This window comes from Prinia subflava, chromosome 23 (genome assembly GCF_021018805.1).
Source record: "Prinia subflava isolate CZ2003 ecotype Zambia chromosome 23, Cam_Psub_1.2, whole genome shotgun sequence".
Taxonomy (NCBI): domain Eukaryota; kingdom Metazoa; phylum Chordata; class Aves; order Passeriformes; family Cisticolidae; genus Prinia; species Prinia subflava.
In genome coordinates, this window is record NC_086269.1 from 213,401 (window position 1) to 228,994 (window position 15,594).

At 53.5% G+C, this 15,594-nt stretch overlaps 1 protein-coding gene across 1 annotated transcript; it reads right to left on the minus strand.

The window, feature by feature from the left end:
• Nucleotides 1-755: 755 nt before the first annotated feature.
• Nucleotides 756-14,477, minus strand: TAFA3 (TAFA chemokine like family member 3). Its single transcript, XM_063418372.1, has 6 exons — nt 14,200-14,477; nt 9,680-9,764; nt 9,296-9,414; nt 4,820-4,969; nt 3,702-3,826; nt 756-2,354 (listed from the first exon to the last, which is right to left on the minus strand). The coding sequence occupies exons 3-6, from the start codon at nt 9,411-9,413 to the stop codon at nt 2,343-2,345; spliced, it is 405 nt and encodes a 134-aa protein (XP_063274442.1). The 5' UTR covers nt 9,414; nt 9,680-9,764; nt 14,200-14,477; the 3' UTR covers nt 756-2,342.
• Nucleotides 14,478-15,594: the final 1,117 nt, after the last annotated feature.

Consider the following 15,594-nt stretch of genomic DNA (forward strand, 5'->3'; position numbering starts at 1 on the left):
GGGTCTCCAAGCTGCTGATGCAGCTGCAGGGGCTGATTTGTCCTTCAGGGACCAGCAGTGTGGTCACATGGAGAGAGAAGGGATCAGAATGTCTGAGGTCACTGGGAACCATGCAGTTGGCATTGTCCCACTGAGGCAGGAAGAGACAGGGCATCAAAGTCCTTGCTTCAGCCCAAAGATGTTCCTATCACCATCACCCTCTTCCTTGGTTTATGGCTCCTGCTAGGACTGATTGTCTGCTTGGCCAAAGGAAGGCATTGAAAATACAGTGAGAGGAAGAAGGGCAGAGGGCCAGAAGATGTGGCAGAGTCATCCTTCCCTGGCTGCTCAGGAGTCAGAGATAACACCAGCAGTCCTGCAGGCTGCAGCATTTTCCTTGGAAATGCATTTACCTGCCAGAAGAGGAGCAGTAATTTGCAGTATTTGTGTACTCTGATGGTGTGATAGCAGCGAGGTCAGCACTCAGCAAAGACACCAAGGGGCTATTTCCTCACTAAACTGTGGACTGCAGTAAGTGAAAAATAAGCTTCCAGGATACCTATTGTGCAGACAATAAAATGTTTTTATATCAACGTAGGTGTAAAGCTTAACACTTCTGCAGAGGGGATCCTTCACATTATGAGCCAACTATGAAAATCCTCAGCCAAGTAGGGATGCTCCCATCTACAGCCTGCTGTTTGCTACTGGAAAGAACAGATTCCCATTCTGCATTTGACACCCTGGGTTCTCAGAGGGGACAGGACTCCGGGTGGGGACCTTACAAGCCTGGCCTTGGGTTGGGGTGGTGTCTGTGGGGACATGGCACTGCAGGAGTGGGGGCTGCCACACAGAGGTGGAGGGACAGGACAAGAAAAGCTCTCAGCAAAGCATCCTGTAGAAATTAATGCACTTATCTTTAGGATCACTATGAACTAATGGGCTGGCCACAACAGGCTTTCAGCTCTCCTCCAGAGCCACCATTCCACAAGCTGGCTGGGATTGGAATGGCCAGAGCAGAGTCCTCAGCCCTTTCACCTCGGGTTCAGCAGCATGAGAAGCACTCCCAAGGCCTCCCTTTGCTTCTGAGTGAAAAGATTTTTTGCAGAGATTAAAATGAATTTATTATTTCACAGTCTGGTATTTACATCACATCTGGAGAGGATATTACATACCCCATTACAAAATGTCTCCATAATGAATCCTGTGGTGGAAACCAGGGCAGGAGGCAGAGAGCAGTGAACACACCAGTGACCCTTCACTGCTATGGCCCCCACAGCATCTCCAGCTCCTCCTGCACATCCCCTGCAGGTGTTGTTCCGACAGCCCCAGGGTCCCAAGGGGGCACAGAGCTCACATTCTCCCTGACCGTGGGTTGCTGCATCACAGGAAACGGTGTGTCCTGGAGAAGGTCATGAGCTCAGGGCCAGGAGGTGGTACATTCTTCTTTATTTTGGATTACTGCAACGAAACCTGGCTCGGTCTGAGCCCCTGTCCGGGCATCTGCATGCCTCAGACACTCCAGAGCCACAGACAGAGAGATCCCCTCACACAATTCTGAAATTCAATTGCAAACACAAGCAGAAACTCAGTGCCTGGGACTTGCATGGTGGAAAACTTTAAATTTGTAACCTGATTAATGCAATTACTGAGGAAGGAGAAACCAGCAGCATGCACCATGGAGACATCTCACCATCCCTGGGGGCCAAGAGTGCCAGACACCCTCTGCCACATCTACCACATGTGGTCATGGCAGGAAGGCAGTGGGCCAGGGAGAGCCCAGTGCTCCGAGGGCAGAGCAGCCCCCAGTGACTCAGGACCAGGCTGGAGTTCAGCAGCCGCTCCTAGGAACCCCAGGGCCAGAAGGCAGGAGCCACATGGGGAAGAGTTTCACATAACCATTGACTTCCCAGTTCCTGACTGCAACTTGGATTCAGCATCTTGGGAGATAGGGAAAGGCAACTCACAGCAATGATTTCAGCTATTCGAGCTATTCAGATATTAAAGTCTGTTTGGGGGGCCTGCTGCCTGTCTGCATTTGTACTGTCAACAGTTCTGAGACAGTGGTAGTATTTTATTTAGGAGGACTGAAAAACGAGTCCATTTCTTGGTTGGTGAATGTGTCCACAGAAAAGGAGGAAACCATGGAGGGATGGGATTCTGGCAGCTGTCCTGGGGTCCCTGCCTGCAGCCTCTAGCCAAGCTGGAGCTCAGTGGATGCTCTGATCCAGTAGCTGTCACAGTCCCATGGACAGGTGCAGGGTGGCAACCCTGGAGCATCCCACCTGTGCAGGCACTGGGCCACATCCTGCTGCTCACAGGAGCACCAGGACCCACGCCAAGGCTGGTCAGCCAGTGCAGTGCCGCTATCGAGTGACCTGCGGAGGAGAGGAGGAGTTATCCAAGGCATCCAGCTGATCCCCCATTCATGAATTGTAGCAAACAGCCTCAAGAGGTGCAAATAAGATTTGCTCTTTACTTTCATTTAATGGACTGGCCATTCCAAATGTCACCTTATGGATGGTTTGTGATTTCTGTGCTCTGGCTGCAGCTCCCACTGAGGTCTGTCTGCACAGGGCACTGAGATGCAAATCCAGCCCTTTGACACCATTCCAAGGTCACTAAAGTCACCCAAATTTATCAGAAGTCCTTTTGAAAACACAGGTCTGTGCTTCCCAACTGCCACCTCCCTAAGGAAGGGCATGGCACCCAAAAAGAGGTTGACCATGGAGGGGTCTGCTGGATGAGGCAGGAGAGCAGAAGCTCCTGAGTCCTACTCCCATTTCAGATGGGAGTGGTTCCAGTGAGAATTCAAGACAAAAAAAAAAAAAAAAAAAAAAAGCCAGAACAAAAGCTTTGGCCTAAGTTAGTAGCTGGGGAAAATCAATCACTAAAAGGGGAAAAAGACAACCATCTCAATGTAGTGCTACAGTTACTGGTCAGTGATGGATGCTCAGGGCTAGAGGAACCTTTTTGGATGTCCATAAAAACACTTCAGCATGAAAGTGCTTTCTGTGTACAAAATTAATAGCAGCTATGAAAAAAATCCTGACATGGCTTAATACAATAATTCTGTGGTAGAGGATGTGGGGCGAGGAAAACGAAAGCCTAAGGAATAATTACACTCAACAGTATGAACAATGATTACAAAATTATGCAACTGATTAACCATGGCATATATGTAATTACTAATGAGTTTGATAAAATTTTAATTACACCTTGTCCCCTGGGGGATTCAGCAAGCCATGAAAAGAATAATCATGTAGTGCTCTGTCACAAATTATTGCCTCAGACGGGGAACGGGGACATAATCAGGGCTGTGCCACTGAGTTTGGAAGGGCAACCTGCTGCCCTGGAGCAGAGGGTGGTGCTGGGGAGCAACCCCGACACCCTGGGAGCCCTGGGATGTTACAGAGACACACCTAGGATGTTTGCCCAGGGGTTGAGCCATCCAACACCCAGCCTCCCAGCAAGAATTATCAACTGGAAAAGCTGTGGGATCCACTCAGGGTTGTGGTATGCCTGCCAGCCCCTCCAGCACCAGTGACAAGTGCACAGCCCAGACCCTCTGCTCTGCTTTGGTGAGTCCTTACCAAACAGTGTGTGTCCCGAGGGAGCTGGAGGTCTCCCCTTCTGCACACAACTAGCGGTGCTCTCCTGGGTTTTGCTTACCCCAGGCTGGGGAAGGCACAGCTGGGTTACACCATCACCTGCTGGGGACGCACCTTGGTCGTCTTCACTTTGTTGCCACTGCTGCAGCTCCATCCCGAGAGGTCAGGCAGCACTTTGCATTCCTCCCCGTCAAGACACGGCTCCATCTGGCACCACCACTTCTGCAGCACGATGGAGGCTGGGAGAGAGGAGGGGATCAGTGGCCAGACTGCAGCACAGGGTTTGGAGGACCAGCTCTGCCCACCTTTGGGTGACATCAGGAGATACAGCCCCTCCCTCCAGTGCAGCTCACATCGAGGAGGCCTGGACAAGGAGCTGCTTGTCACCTGCTCGGCCTCACCTGACCCAACTGCTCCACCTGCCTCTGGAACACCCTATTTTTTCTCACTACCCCAGGAAAGAAAAAGCCCAGTGTCATCTCTCCCAAAGAGAGCAGGGAGAGCAGTGCTGTTCAATAACCTGTTTCATGCTCCACTTACAGAGCAAAGGGATTGTCTCCTACCACTCTGCTCTATTAGGGTCTTGTGATTCATGCCTCCAGTTTGGGCAACCAGAGTAGGCTCTCTTATATTTGGGAATAATATCACTTGAGCAGCTGTGAGGACACCAACAGCCTTCCCTGACAATTCATTCTGGCATTACTTGGAGTTGCACATAACTGCAGTCACAGGGCACTGGCTGTCAAGCAATGCAATACCACACTGGCAGGGGCTGGTGGTGCTCCCAACGGCTCTTTGGTCATAACACGTGATGGCATTCAATAAAACATCCAGAGTTTGAGTTTTCCTTGGTGCTCCTCACAGGCAAAGGTGTTGCATAGCTGGAATCATATCTCTGCTTCCAGCTGTGGCAGCAGGGTGAGGAGACGTACGGGGATCAGTGCTGCAGACCTGACCCCAGCACAGTGATCCCCAGCTACTGGAACCTCAGTAGCTCCTCCACAGCACATAGCCTAGGGCTGCACAGAGCAGAGTATCACAGCCACACCGACTGTGTGAGTGTCCAACGAGTGTCCCCAGAATGTGGCCCGGTCCCCACGGCTCTGCTGCAGGATCCCTGGGCAGGTCTTCTCTGTTAAAACCAGGGGCACGGAAACCCCACACCAGTTTAAGCGGATGTGAGGATGAGGTCAGGGATCGAAAAGGATGGGATTGCACCACGGGGCACTCACCATCCACGCAGGAGGGAGCTGCCCGTGTTGTCCCTGCCACCTGCCCTGGGAAACAGGAGCATTTCACCGTCTGGGAGCGCTCTTCAATCTTGTTCCTATTGCAGCACCGGTGAGCTGCGATGACTTCACATGTGCCGGGCTCTACGTGCACTGGGGGAGGAGAAACAGCCACTGTCACACCTCAGAGACCCCAGGCCATCTGCTGCCCAGTGCCTTGAGAAGAGACCCTCGACCATGTCCTGCCCACGGCCCTGGGCAACACCACTGGTGTGAGCTGTGAGCAGGCACCAGGAGAGCCCAGCATGTGCAGCCCTGGCCTTGCCTGGCCTCTGGAATCACCCCCAGGGCTGCTGGTGACACACAGGTGTCTGGGCACAGCATCTCTCCAGCCCACCTGTAAGGAAAAGTGGTGGTTCCAGCTCCAGACCTCTGACATCTGAGCTCTTGCTCCTGATAGCCCTCACTCCCATTCTACCCTCCAAAATTCATCCCCTCTTGCCACAGCCAAGCCAAGAGTTTTATTGAAACTAATGAGCTCATTAGCTAATTGCAGCTGATAATGAGATGCACTTTGCTAGAAGAGGGGATGCTGCATTGTTCTGCTTTTGGCTTCAAGCAGAGCACCATCACCTCTGATCCTAGCTACAATTAATGCCTCCACCTCGCCATCACCCACCCTCTGCCTGGAGAAGGAAGGATCAGGATGGCGTTTCCACCCTGCAATGGCAGAGAAATGTCACGGTGTTCATCAGCAATCCAAGCTGCTCTGCTGCTCCCCCTCCCAGGGCTGTTAAAATATTAAGGAAAGTAGAAAACTACTGTGTTGGCTGATCCTCTGGGATCAGAGTTTAGAGCTGGTCAGCATCTCAAATCAGTGCTTTAGCTGGGTAATGGCCCACACAAGCACAATACAAATCAGCCAAAAAGGGCTGAGAAACTTCATTCCCATGACCCCAGAGACCCCTGCACGTCCTGTTCTAATGAGCACTGGAGGAGCAGTGCAGAGCCACACATGGGCGTGCCATGGGTACCTTGGGTCACTGGGAACAGGCTTTTATTCCCTAGCAAACAAGAGCCAAGCTGGGTAGAGGACAGGGAAGCTGCATTCCTGCAGTGTGGCATCCCAAAATGGATGCAGCTAAGCAGGCATCAGGGCATTCCTGGTTGCTCCGTACCCTTGGTTCAGGACACCCTCCACATTCCGGAGGGCAGGCACAAGGCCCCAGGAGCTGCCACCAGAGGAAAGGTTTGGAAGGAGGTGGAAGCAGGACATGCAGGGCTGTGTGGAATGTGAGCTGCTGCTGCTGCTGCTGCTACTGCAGGTAATTGTGAGCACGAACCCACACTCAGCCCTCTCCCAGCACGTGAGGCTCCAGCAGCTGCTCTGACGCACCCTGCACTTGCCTCATCCTGCCCATCCTGTCCCAGCTCCCAGCTCTGCCTCACCCCTGGTCCTGCTGGGGATCCCATCCACCCCAGTGACACAAAGTCAGGGGACCCAGGGCAGCTGGCCTGTGTCACAGCAAGTGGCTCTGCAGACCTTGTCAGGTCCCCACACCTACCCAGCTGCCCAGCTTTTGGAATGCAGCCACTTTGCCTCTCCAAGGAACGCTGAGGGAAATGGGATCTCTCCCCCACCACTGGGGAAAATCCCTTTGTCTTGCAGACATTTTTTTCACATCCTTGCTCGTAAAAGCTCATCTAAGTGTGAAAGCCTGGCTTGTGGCAGCTGGGCATGGCTGTACCAGCTGCCAGTCAAAGCACTCCCTGCCCTTCAGCTCCCACTGTGCCTGAGCGCCAGATGGGAGGCAAAGAGCAGGATGTGAGTAGCTGCCCCAGGACAGACCCCTGTGCCCTGCACCACAGCACATGGGCAGGATGGGCTGTGCAATCACCAGGTCTTTAATTTATTTATTGCTATTTCATCCTCATTTTCTTTTAACGAACCCTTTCATTTCTGTCCATAATAATTACACAATTAAATGTGGAATATTTTGTAATAGCATCTCTGGCCACAAATTTTACCTTCCCTTTGAAATGCCATAGTAATTCAGCTTTAATAATGAATTCCATTCTTTTTGCATACAGAAATGGTGGACTTCGGTGAAAGTGAAAAGGAAAGCAACTCCTTGCAGAACAAACATGACTGTTTTGCCCTTTCTTTATGCTTCATGGGATTTTTCAAATAATCTGAGGAAGAAGTAGAGATCCTTGGCTTTGGCTGCCTATGAGCCCACATTCCTATCATGCTGTGGCCCAGGACTACAAGGAGTGAATCTTCCACCCCGTGCAACTCATCAGGGAATTTTACACTCTCAAGGCTCAGCGTTCACACATAGTTATGGTTTTGACTCATTTTCAGAAAAGCTTCATTAGCAGAGCTCCTCCCAGGAGGGCTGCCCAGGCAACCCCTCTGCTCCCTTGAATTCCTGCGCTCGGGCAGCTCATTTTCAGCTAATTTTAAAAGGTTCAGCTGAGGGAGAGCCAGGCAGAACTGAGAAATCGGTCATTACAACCATGCAATAGCAGTTTGCTGACGTGTCAAAGCCCTTTTAATTTGCTCAGAAAGGTGCAGCTCAGAGATAAAGATAAATTTGACTCCCTCTGCCTTACTGAAGCTCGATGAGTGTGGGGCATTTTGGTGCTGGACCTGCAGCCTCAGAGGCCCTGCCCAGGAAGAGCTGCCAGTGTGAGGCAGGTGCCCCACAGCCCTGGCACAGCCCCACAGCCTCTGGCACAGCCTCTGGCACAGCCCCACAGCCCCTTGGGGCACACAGCCTCACAGCAAGGACCCTGCTGATGGCAGAGCTGAAGGAGCAGCACACAGCCCCAGGACCCAAACCATGCTCAGGACACAAAATACTTCCATTTGCCTAAAGGCCTTAGAAATGTAGAATCAGAGACTGGTTTGGGTTGGAAAGGACCTTAAACAACATCTTATTTCATGCCCTGCCACGGGCAAGGACACTTTCCACTAGACTAGGTTACTCCAAGCCCCATCCAGCCTGGCCTTGAACACTTCCAGGAATGCGTTCAAGGGCAACCTGTGCCAGGGCCTCATCACCCTCACAGGGAAGAATTTCTTTGAACATCTAATCAAAACCGTCTCCTTTCAGTTTAAAACCATTCCCCACTGCATTGTCTTGTGACCATCTGGCACCCTGCCCTAGGACACGATGCCACTGGAAATTTGCCCCCTCCAGGTGCCAGCCCCAGCCCTGGCAGCAGGACAGTGCATCCCCTTCCCAGGCCACAGCATTTGAGCAGAGGTGACATGCCCATGGGGCATGACCATGCCCAGGTAAGGTAAGGGCCATCCCAGCTGGCAAAAAGCACCTCAGCTCCTACACACCAGATTCACTTGTTTTCCCACCCCTGGCAACATGAACCACGCCAGACCCCAGCATTCACACGGCACAGGAGTTCGGAGGGTTGTAACTGAGAGTAAAGAAATCCCTCTGCCTCAGACTTGGTGATTCCCAGGATGTCAGCAGGAGACTCTGCTATTTCCTCCCTGCAGAGGACATAAGCATCCCCATGCCCAGGGATACCAGCAGCAGAGAGGTGCCAAGAGGCTCCCTGCCACACGGGCCTTTCATGCCCCACGCCTGGACAGCCCGAGCAGAGGGGCTGAGCCCACGGGCACGCGAGCAGCGGGCTTCAGAGCTCCCTGCAGCTGCTCCTCCTTTAGCTGAGCAGCAGGAAACTTGGAACAAAATGCACATCAGATGGATGGTGTGTTTAACACCACCAGCAGGAAACCTCCTGAGAGCCTGGGATAAGTTCCAGAGCTTCTGGCATGCTTCTCCCTCCCGTTTAACTGGTATTTCCCCCCTGCAACCCTTTTTAAAAAGACACAGCTTATCTCGTGGAACCATAAAAGAACTGTAAGAGCATAAGGCTTTTGAATCCTGTATGCAAAAATGAAATAAAAATGCTGTCCTACTCTGGTTGACCTTTAAATAAGCAGCAGAACATGGGATTTTTACGGCATAACCTGAAATGACACATTTTGAGTGTCTTAGGGAGCGTGGGCACAACTCCACATGTTCAGTGTAAAATACTGCTTGCTGGTGGAGAGCTAAAAAATGAAGAGAAGTTGGATGCAAGTAAGTGCCAAGCAATGCCCAGAGAACCTCATTTCCCAAAAGTGTCTGTTTGCTGTATGCTGCCCCAAATGTTTGGCATACTCATCCTTGCTGCTCAGACCACAGAAACAGAGGTAGACACTGAGCTCCTTGGGGCTGTCAGCATTTGCCCCCAAAGAGAAGCCCACCAGCTCTTGGTGTGCACCACAGCCTGAAACTCCTCCTCTCCCCACCAAGAAATGTGAGACAGAACTTCACCGAGCATCTCATCCCCATGTAACCCCCACCTCAGGCATCCCATGAAGAGCCCAAAGTACTGCCTTTATCATGGGGATCTGGATGATTGCACAAGCATGTGGCACACACAGCAGGGATCTTGCTCCCCTACCTGAATGGCTTCTGTGGTGATGTGTGGAGGCCAGCGTCAGTCGTCCCCACAGCGTGGTAAGGCAGAGACTGAGCACGAAAACCCATTTGCTCAGGCTGTGTATATCTCTCTCACTCATTCTATCAAAAAGAAGAAGAGATATATGGAGGAAGAGGGACTGAGGAGGGCTGGGAGGTGCAGATCCACTCACCAATGTTCCTGCATGCAGTGGTATAACTCCTGAACGTTGTGAGAACTGGGGTGTCCTCACAACTCTGTGGCCCTGGGAGAGGAAGGGATTCACCCACCACCCTCTGATGTCCTCAGACTTCAGCAGCAGCATAGGCCATTGCAGCAGGACATACAGAGATCCCACCAACAGCAGTACAGGTGAGTGATGATTACCTTTTACTGGGGATTCACGCTCACATTTGTGCATCTGCCAACCTCAGGTGGGTCAGGTCTTAGCAAGAAGCAGACATCAGCACATCTGAAAGGATAAAGAAGGACATGGGCAGTGATACCTGCCATCAGTGTGAGCCACTCTGTGCCTGGGAGTGGCTGGGAACACCTGGGAATTCCCCAGCCTCACTTCAGGACACACACACTCAGGTGCATGAGCATGTGCCCACCACATCACTGAAACTTCTCCAGGAGCTCAACCCATAACCCTGCTCCCCCCTTTGAACAGCAGGACCTGCAGAGCTGCTCCTAATTTTTACTGCTGAGAGCACAAAATCGGGTCCATTATAGTAGGTTATTAAAGCAGATGACAAACACTAAATGCACACCCCGTGTGTGTGGGAGGAGCCAGAGTAGATCAGCAGCGAGTCATTTCAGGTTCTGTCTTTTCTGTGTGTGGCTACATGCTGTTATTATTCTTGTGTTACTGAGGTGCCTTGCAGTGATGCTCAAGGCTTGGCATTTGCAAACCACTTGCTGACAAACAGAAGGATGGGGTGATGGCACTGGATGTCCTGGGGCCAGCACCCACAGGAAGCCGAGGAACGGGGCAGCTGAGTGCCAGCTGGATACGCAGAGCCCATGGCAGTGCCAGGGACTGCAGTCTGCTCTCCCAGACACCTTCTTCTGGGGCTGTTCCTCCTGGGCCAGGGTCATGAAACTACACATCCAATACTGCATTAGCTACCTCTGGAGACAGTGATAACCTCTCTTGGCACCACACTGGCACCACTCCCACTCCATGCAGCACACGTTGGGAAGAAGCCACATTTTACATCATCTAGAGCCCCCAGGAAAAAATGTAAATCCCAAAAGGTTTTGTATTTTACTTTTGAGCTCTCTAAATATGTTCTCTTCACTATTTACAGCCACAGTCCTTGAGATGGGAACAGCTCCGGCGCCCCGCAGGCAGCGGCACCAACTGCAGCATCACTGCTGGCATCTGCCAGGTGAGGTGGGGACTTCCCAGCCTCCATTGTCACCTGCTGGGTCTAAACAGCTCCAGCAAACAACCATGTCCCTCATAAAATTTTAGTGCTGGGTCATAACTTATTAAAAAGACACCACAAAGAAGTGGTGATGACACTGAGGTTGGGGAGTGCTGCCAGGACGGGCAGCAGGTGCCAGGGGTAACCCCACACTGTGCCAAGCTTGCACCCAGTCTCCTCCACGGGCAGTGCAGAGTTCCAGTGGTGCACTGGACAAACCCACACCTCTCAGAGATGAAATCTTCAATTTTCAACCATGTTTGAAATTTCTATCTGCTCTGGACCATGACACAGTGAAACAGATTCTTCTAATGAAGAGCCAGGACACAACATGCTGACATTTTTAATCAAAACAAAGTGATTTGAAGTGGTAAAAAGGGCATTTCTTGTTTTGAAGGATTTAAAAATGAATTGTTCTCTTTTAAACTGACATTTCAAAATGAAAAACGCTTCATTCTGAAGTGGTGATTTAAAGTGATATTTTGCACTTTGATTCTCCCATCTGGAAAACAAAAATCAGAAAATGTCATCAAAAGTGTTGACATTTGCCCAGGAAAAAAAACAAAGGTATCTTGACAAAACCACATAGTTTATGCTAAAAAAGAATTTAGAGGTAAGGAAATGCTTCTAATTGATGCTGAGGGATGGTCAGCTTGGCCAGGAGCAGACTGAAGAGTGGCTGGCAGCATCCCACTTGCTGTCCTGACCCCATCCCTGTCCACTGTCCTCTGCTCCACCCCTCCCATGGCCAGCAAGAATCCCATATGGCTCAATGTGCAAGAAAACTGTTGCTCCTCGAGGTGATGTGATGGGACTGTGAGACTCTCTCCTGAGACTCTCTCACCCTATTTAGGTGATCTCTGGTGCTCCCGTACCACAGAATATGCCCTGCATGAGGCTTCTTGGAGAGGATCATTCCACAGCCGGTACTGTTGGAGTCCTTTTGGAGACATGACAGCCTTTTGGAGACTGTGTAAATACTGATGTCAGCTTAAAGCATGCACTGTTTGCTCAATGACAAAGCAAACAGCTCTCTCAGAGCTGCTCAGTCAGTCCTTCCCCTGAACCCAGAGGCAGCGCGTGCCACAGCCCTGCACCCAGCCGGGAGCAGCTGCGTGCCCTGGCACTTGGGGTCACCCAGCCTGGGGTCACCGCTGCCCAGGCACGCTGCACCCTGCAGGGGCTGTGGCCCAGCTGGACAGGCACGCAGCTGTCTTGCCCCAAGGTGGGGCACATCTAGCAGCCCAGATGTGAGGAAACAGCACTAGTGCAATTTTTGCGACAGTGAGTCCCCAGTGCCAAAGAACCTCCCATACACCTTCCAGCAGAGCAGCCAGGTCCCTGTCAGGAGACCCTGCTTTCCTGGCTGCTGCTCCAGCTCTGGTTCATGCAGGGAGCACAGCCCAGCTCCAAGGCACCACGCTCGAGCCCCACAGCACACACCAGAGTCCCTCTGGAGGAGCTCATCCCCGGCTCCTGCCCAAGGGACCTTCCAGGCCCTATGAGGTTTCCAGGAGACATCCCTAAACCTCTCAGCTGGACCAAACCCCAAGCACTCCACTGGCCTCCACCCCACAGAGGACAGCAACACGCTCCCAGTGCAAAGTAGATTTAGCTCAGAAAGGCTGAGCTGTTTGCTATAGCCAAGGAAGCATAAATAAATTACAGCGTTATCAATAATGCAATCCACACTGTCCATGCCATACTCTGAAGGGAAACCCCTGAGCTGAGCAGACACCACGCTGGTGGCCAGCAGAGCACATGTGGTTCAGGGGAGCACAAAGACAAGGTGCATCCCAGTGCTCCATGCTGGCAGAGGCACTCAGAACTCCCACTCATGCCCAAACTCCCATTAGAAAATACACCTCTGCAGAAACTGCTGTTTTGACAGTTATCAACCTCCAGTGTGGTGAGACTACAACTACAAAAGTTTGGTCTGACTTGAGATTTTTCAGCCTGGAATGTCAGTGAAATGAAGAGTGGTGTTCTGGCATGTCAAAACACTTATTTTTGACTGAAAATCTAGTATTCTCCATTCTGTTATGTCCTGTTTGGAATTTTGTGGATTTTTTCACTAACATTTTTTAGCAGCTTTTGCCTTTTGGGTCTGAGCTAGGACCTGAAGGAACTGTCAAGTTCCCCAGTCTCTGACTATCAATCTCAGTTGCAACCAGTATGTCAAGAGATGATGGTTCTTCTGTATGGGTCCACGTCCCTCCCTGTAGGCAAATGTGGGCATGGGCCATCATCCACATGGGAGCTTCATCGATGTTCTTCAGCACAGACACACTACAGGAACAGCTCCCTGCTGCCCTCCCAGACAGTGACCACTCTGCCTCTCACAGGGGCTATGGACGTTTTCCTCCTCCTCCATTAAAGCCACACGTGTAACAGTGGCCCTCCTAGCAGGGTCTGCAGTTTGCTGGCGTGCAGCCCAGTGCCCCACGTTGCTAATGAGGGACTCTGTCATGCCAAATTATGCACCAAGTCCTGCCAGTCGGAAGCATGATGAGCAGGAGGAGGAGACTCCTGTTTCCCTGCCCTGGCACCCACGACATGGACAAACTCATGACTCCAGAATGGGTCTGGTACAGCTCACACTCTCCTCTGGCCCGCCGAGCCGCTGCTCGTGGTGATGGGGCCCTCTGACCCGTGCTCGTCCTGTGTCCCTCGAGCCACCCCAGGAGGTGGCTGGCTCTCAGCGCCACTGTCCTACTCCAGCCTGGTGTTGGCCAGAGGCACACCCATCCTGGCTGGAGGAGCTCCACCAAAGAGGGAGGAAGCAGAGGAAAATTAAAGCCCCCATTCGATACTGTCCTGCTTCAAGGCTTTGGCCACAGGGACAGCTCGTGCTGAAGCTAGCAGCAGTTGGGATCCATGGCCCCTTCTAGAGTAAAGGAGCATCTTTGGCTGCAGAATCTGCGGTCTCTCCAGCAGTGCTTTGCCTCCCAGAAAGGCGAGTAGCTTCGCAGTGCTGGCAAAACAGCATCCGCGATGAACCCACCCCCGGGGCCGGTGGCCGGACGTGGCCCCACCGGATCCGAAACCCGCACAGCCCCCGCCGCGGGGCGGGCAGGGGCCGTGGGCGCCGCCGCTGTCGGAGTCACCGGCAGCGGAGCGCAGGGCAGAGCCAGCCCCGAGAAACTCACTGCAGGGGCCCTCCTGAGCCCCGCACCGGCGCCGAGGAGCCCCGGCGGGCGACAGGGAACCGGGACACGCGGGGGCCGGGCAGCGCCGCACGGCGGCCGGGCGGAGCCGGGAGCGCTGGACCCCACGGCGGAGCCCCGGACCGGCATCCCGGTGCCGCCGGTGCTCGCTGGCACGCCGATACCGGCGGCTCCCCGACCCCCGTTCACCGGCCCTCACCAGGACTCGGCGTCCCCTCGGAGCGGCGCCGGGCGGGCGCTCGGCACCGCCACGGGAGTCGCCCCGGTGGTGCCGTCTCGTTCCCCCCGCCAAACTTTCCGCACGTACCTGCCGGTGGCCTCGGTGCGGCCGGGGACCGACGCTGCCCATGGCCGGGGGCCGCTCCGCTCCGCCGGGTCAGCGCCGCCTCCGCGGGCCGCAGCCGCCGGGGGCCGCGGGCATCGCCGGGCGGCGGCGGCAGCGCGGGGCTGGGCGGGGGCGGCGGGCGCGGAGCCGAGCGGGGCCCGGCGGAGCCGCTGCCGGCGCGAAGGGGCGCAGCGCCGCCTGCTGCCGCCGCCGCCCGGGGACCGGCCCCGCGATCCCGGGCTGACACCGGCACCGGCTGCTGCGGCCGTCCCGGGACCGGCCCCGCGATCCCGGGCTGGCACCGGCACCGGCACCGGCACCGGCACCGGCTGCGCACCGAGCCGCCCACAGCGCCCCCCGCCCGCGAGGGCGCTGCCCCGCCCCGGTCAGCCCCGGTGCCCGTCAAGGCGGTCGGGGAGGAGGAACGGGCAGCGAGAATTTACCGGAAAAATTATTTAAGCACACAACCCCTTACCCCCCGCCAAAAAAGAAAAGGAGGGTGATGGCCCCGCGAGCTCCGAGGGATGTGGAATGGTGCGGGGATGCACGGACAGCCAGGCAGACTGACTGCTCGCCCTGGCATTCTTCTCCTCAAAGGATGAGCCTGGTCAGAGCTAATTTACCCAAAAACTAATTTCCCCCTCCAAAAAAGGTGTGGTGGCTCCACAAGCACGGAGTGGTGCTGAATGGTGTGGAGATGGACAGACAGAGAGATGGACCCACTCCTTCAGCCCTCTTCTCCTCAAAATGTGAGACTGTCTTTAGTGTCAAACCACCAAAACTCAGGTTTCCTGAAACTGAAATATCAGGCTCTGCAGGAGTTTCTCACTGACACAGGGGATTCCAACATCTGGAATCACAACACCAACCTGGGCCTTCTTTCCCCAAGGCAGCTCCAGGCTTGTCCACAACACCTCTTCTGGTGCCCCCAGGACACGGCTTGCATGGCTGCTCTTGCAACAGGCAGCAACAGGCAGCGATAGGCTTTAAAACACCCAACACCAAAAGCAAAGGTTAAATTTTCACAATTGTTGCCAGGAATTAGACCTGCAACTTCAGCACAGCTGAGATGAGAGGCTGAAGTTACATGTACTCATTTTGTTGCTTTGCTCAAACCTATTTGCACATTGATGAAAGTCTTGGGTTTCTGAAGAGAGCTCAGTGCTTACTCCTGGACCTTCCACCCCACCGCTCAGCTGGAAGTGTGGAATAATTTCCAAGACCAAGATGAGTAACAGGTGAACAGCAGCTGTTCAGACAAATTGCAAATTTCCCAGCCATTTGCTTTCCATGGGATCCCACAGCTTTTGTGCATCCCCTCTCCCTTCCCTGGAAAGCAGCCCTGCACGAGTCCCAGGCAAGTGCCCTGTTGGACCC

What these genes read in the sequence shown, in the direction of transcription:
- TAFA3 (XM_063418372.1), bottom strand. Translation starts at nt 9,413, where the DNA reads ATGAGTGAGAGAGATATACACAGCCTGAGCAAATGGGTTTTCGTGCTC. An exon ending in TCACCACAGAAGCCATTCAG is followed by an intron (nt 4,970 to 9,295) that starts GTAGGGGAGCAA and finishes CTCCTCCCCCAG; the next exon opens with TGCACGTAGAGCCCGGCACA. An exon ending in AGCTCCCTCCTGCGTGGATG is followed by an intron (nt 3,827 to 4,819) that starts GTGAGTGCCCCG and finishes CCTCTCTCCCAG; the next exon opens with CCTCCATCGTGCTGCAGAAG.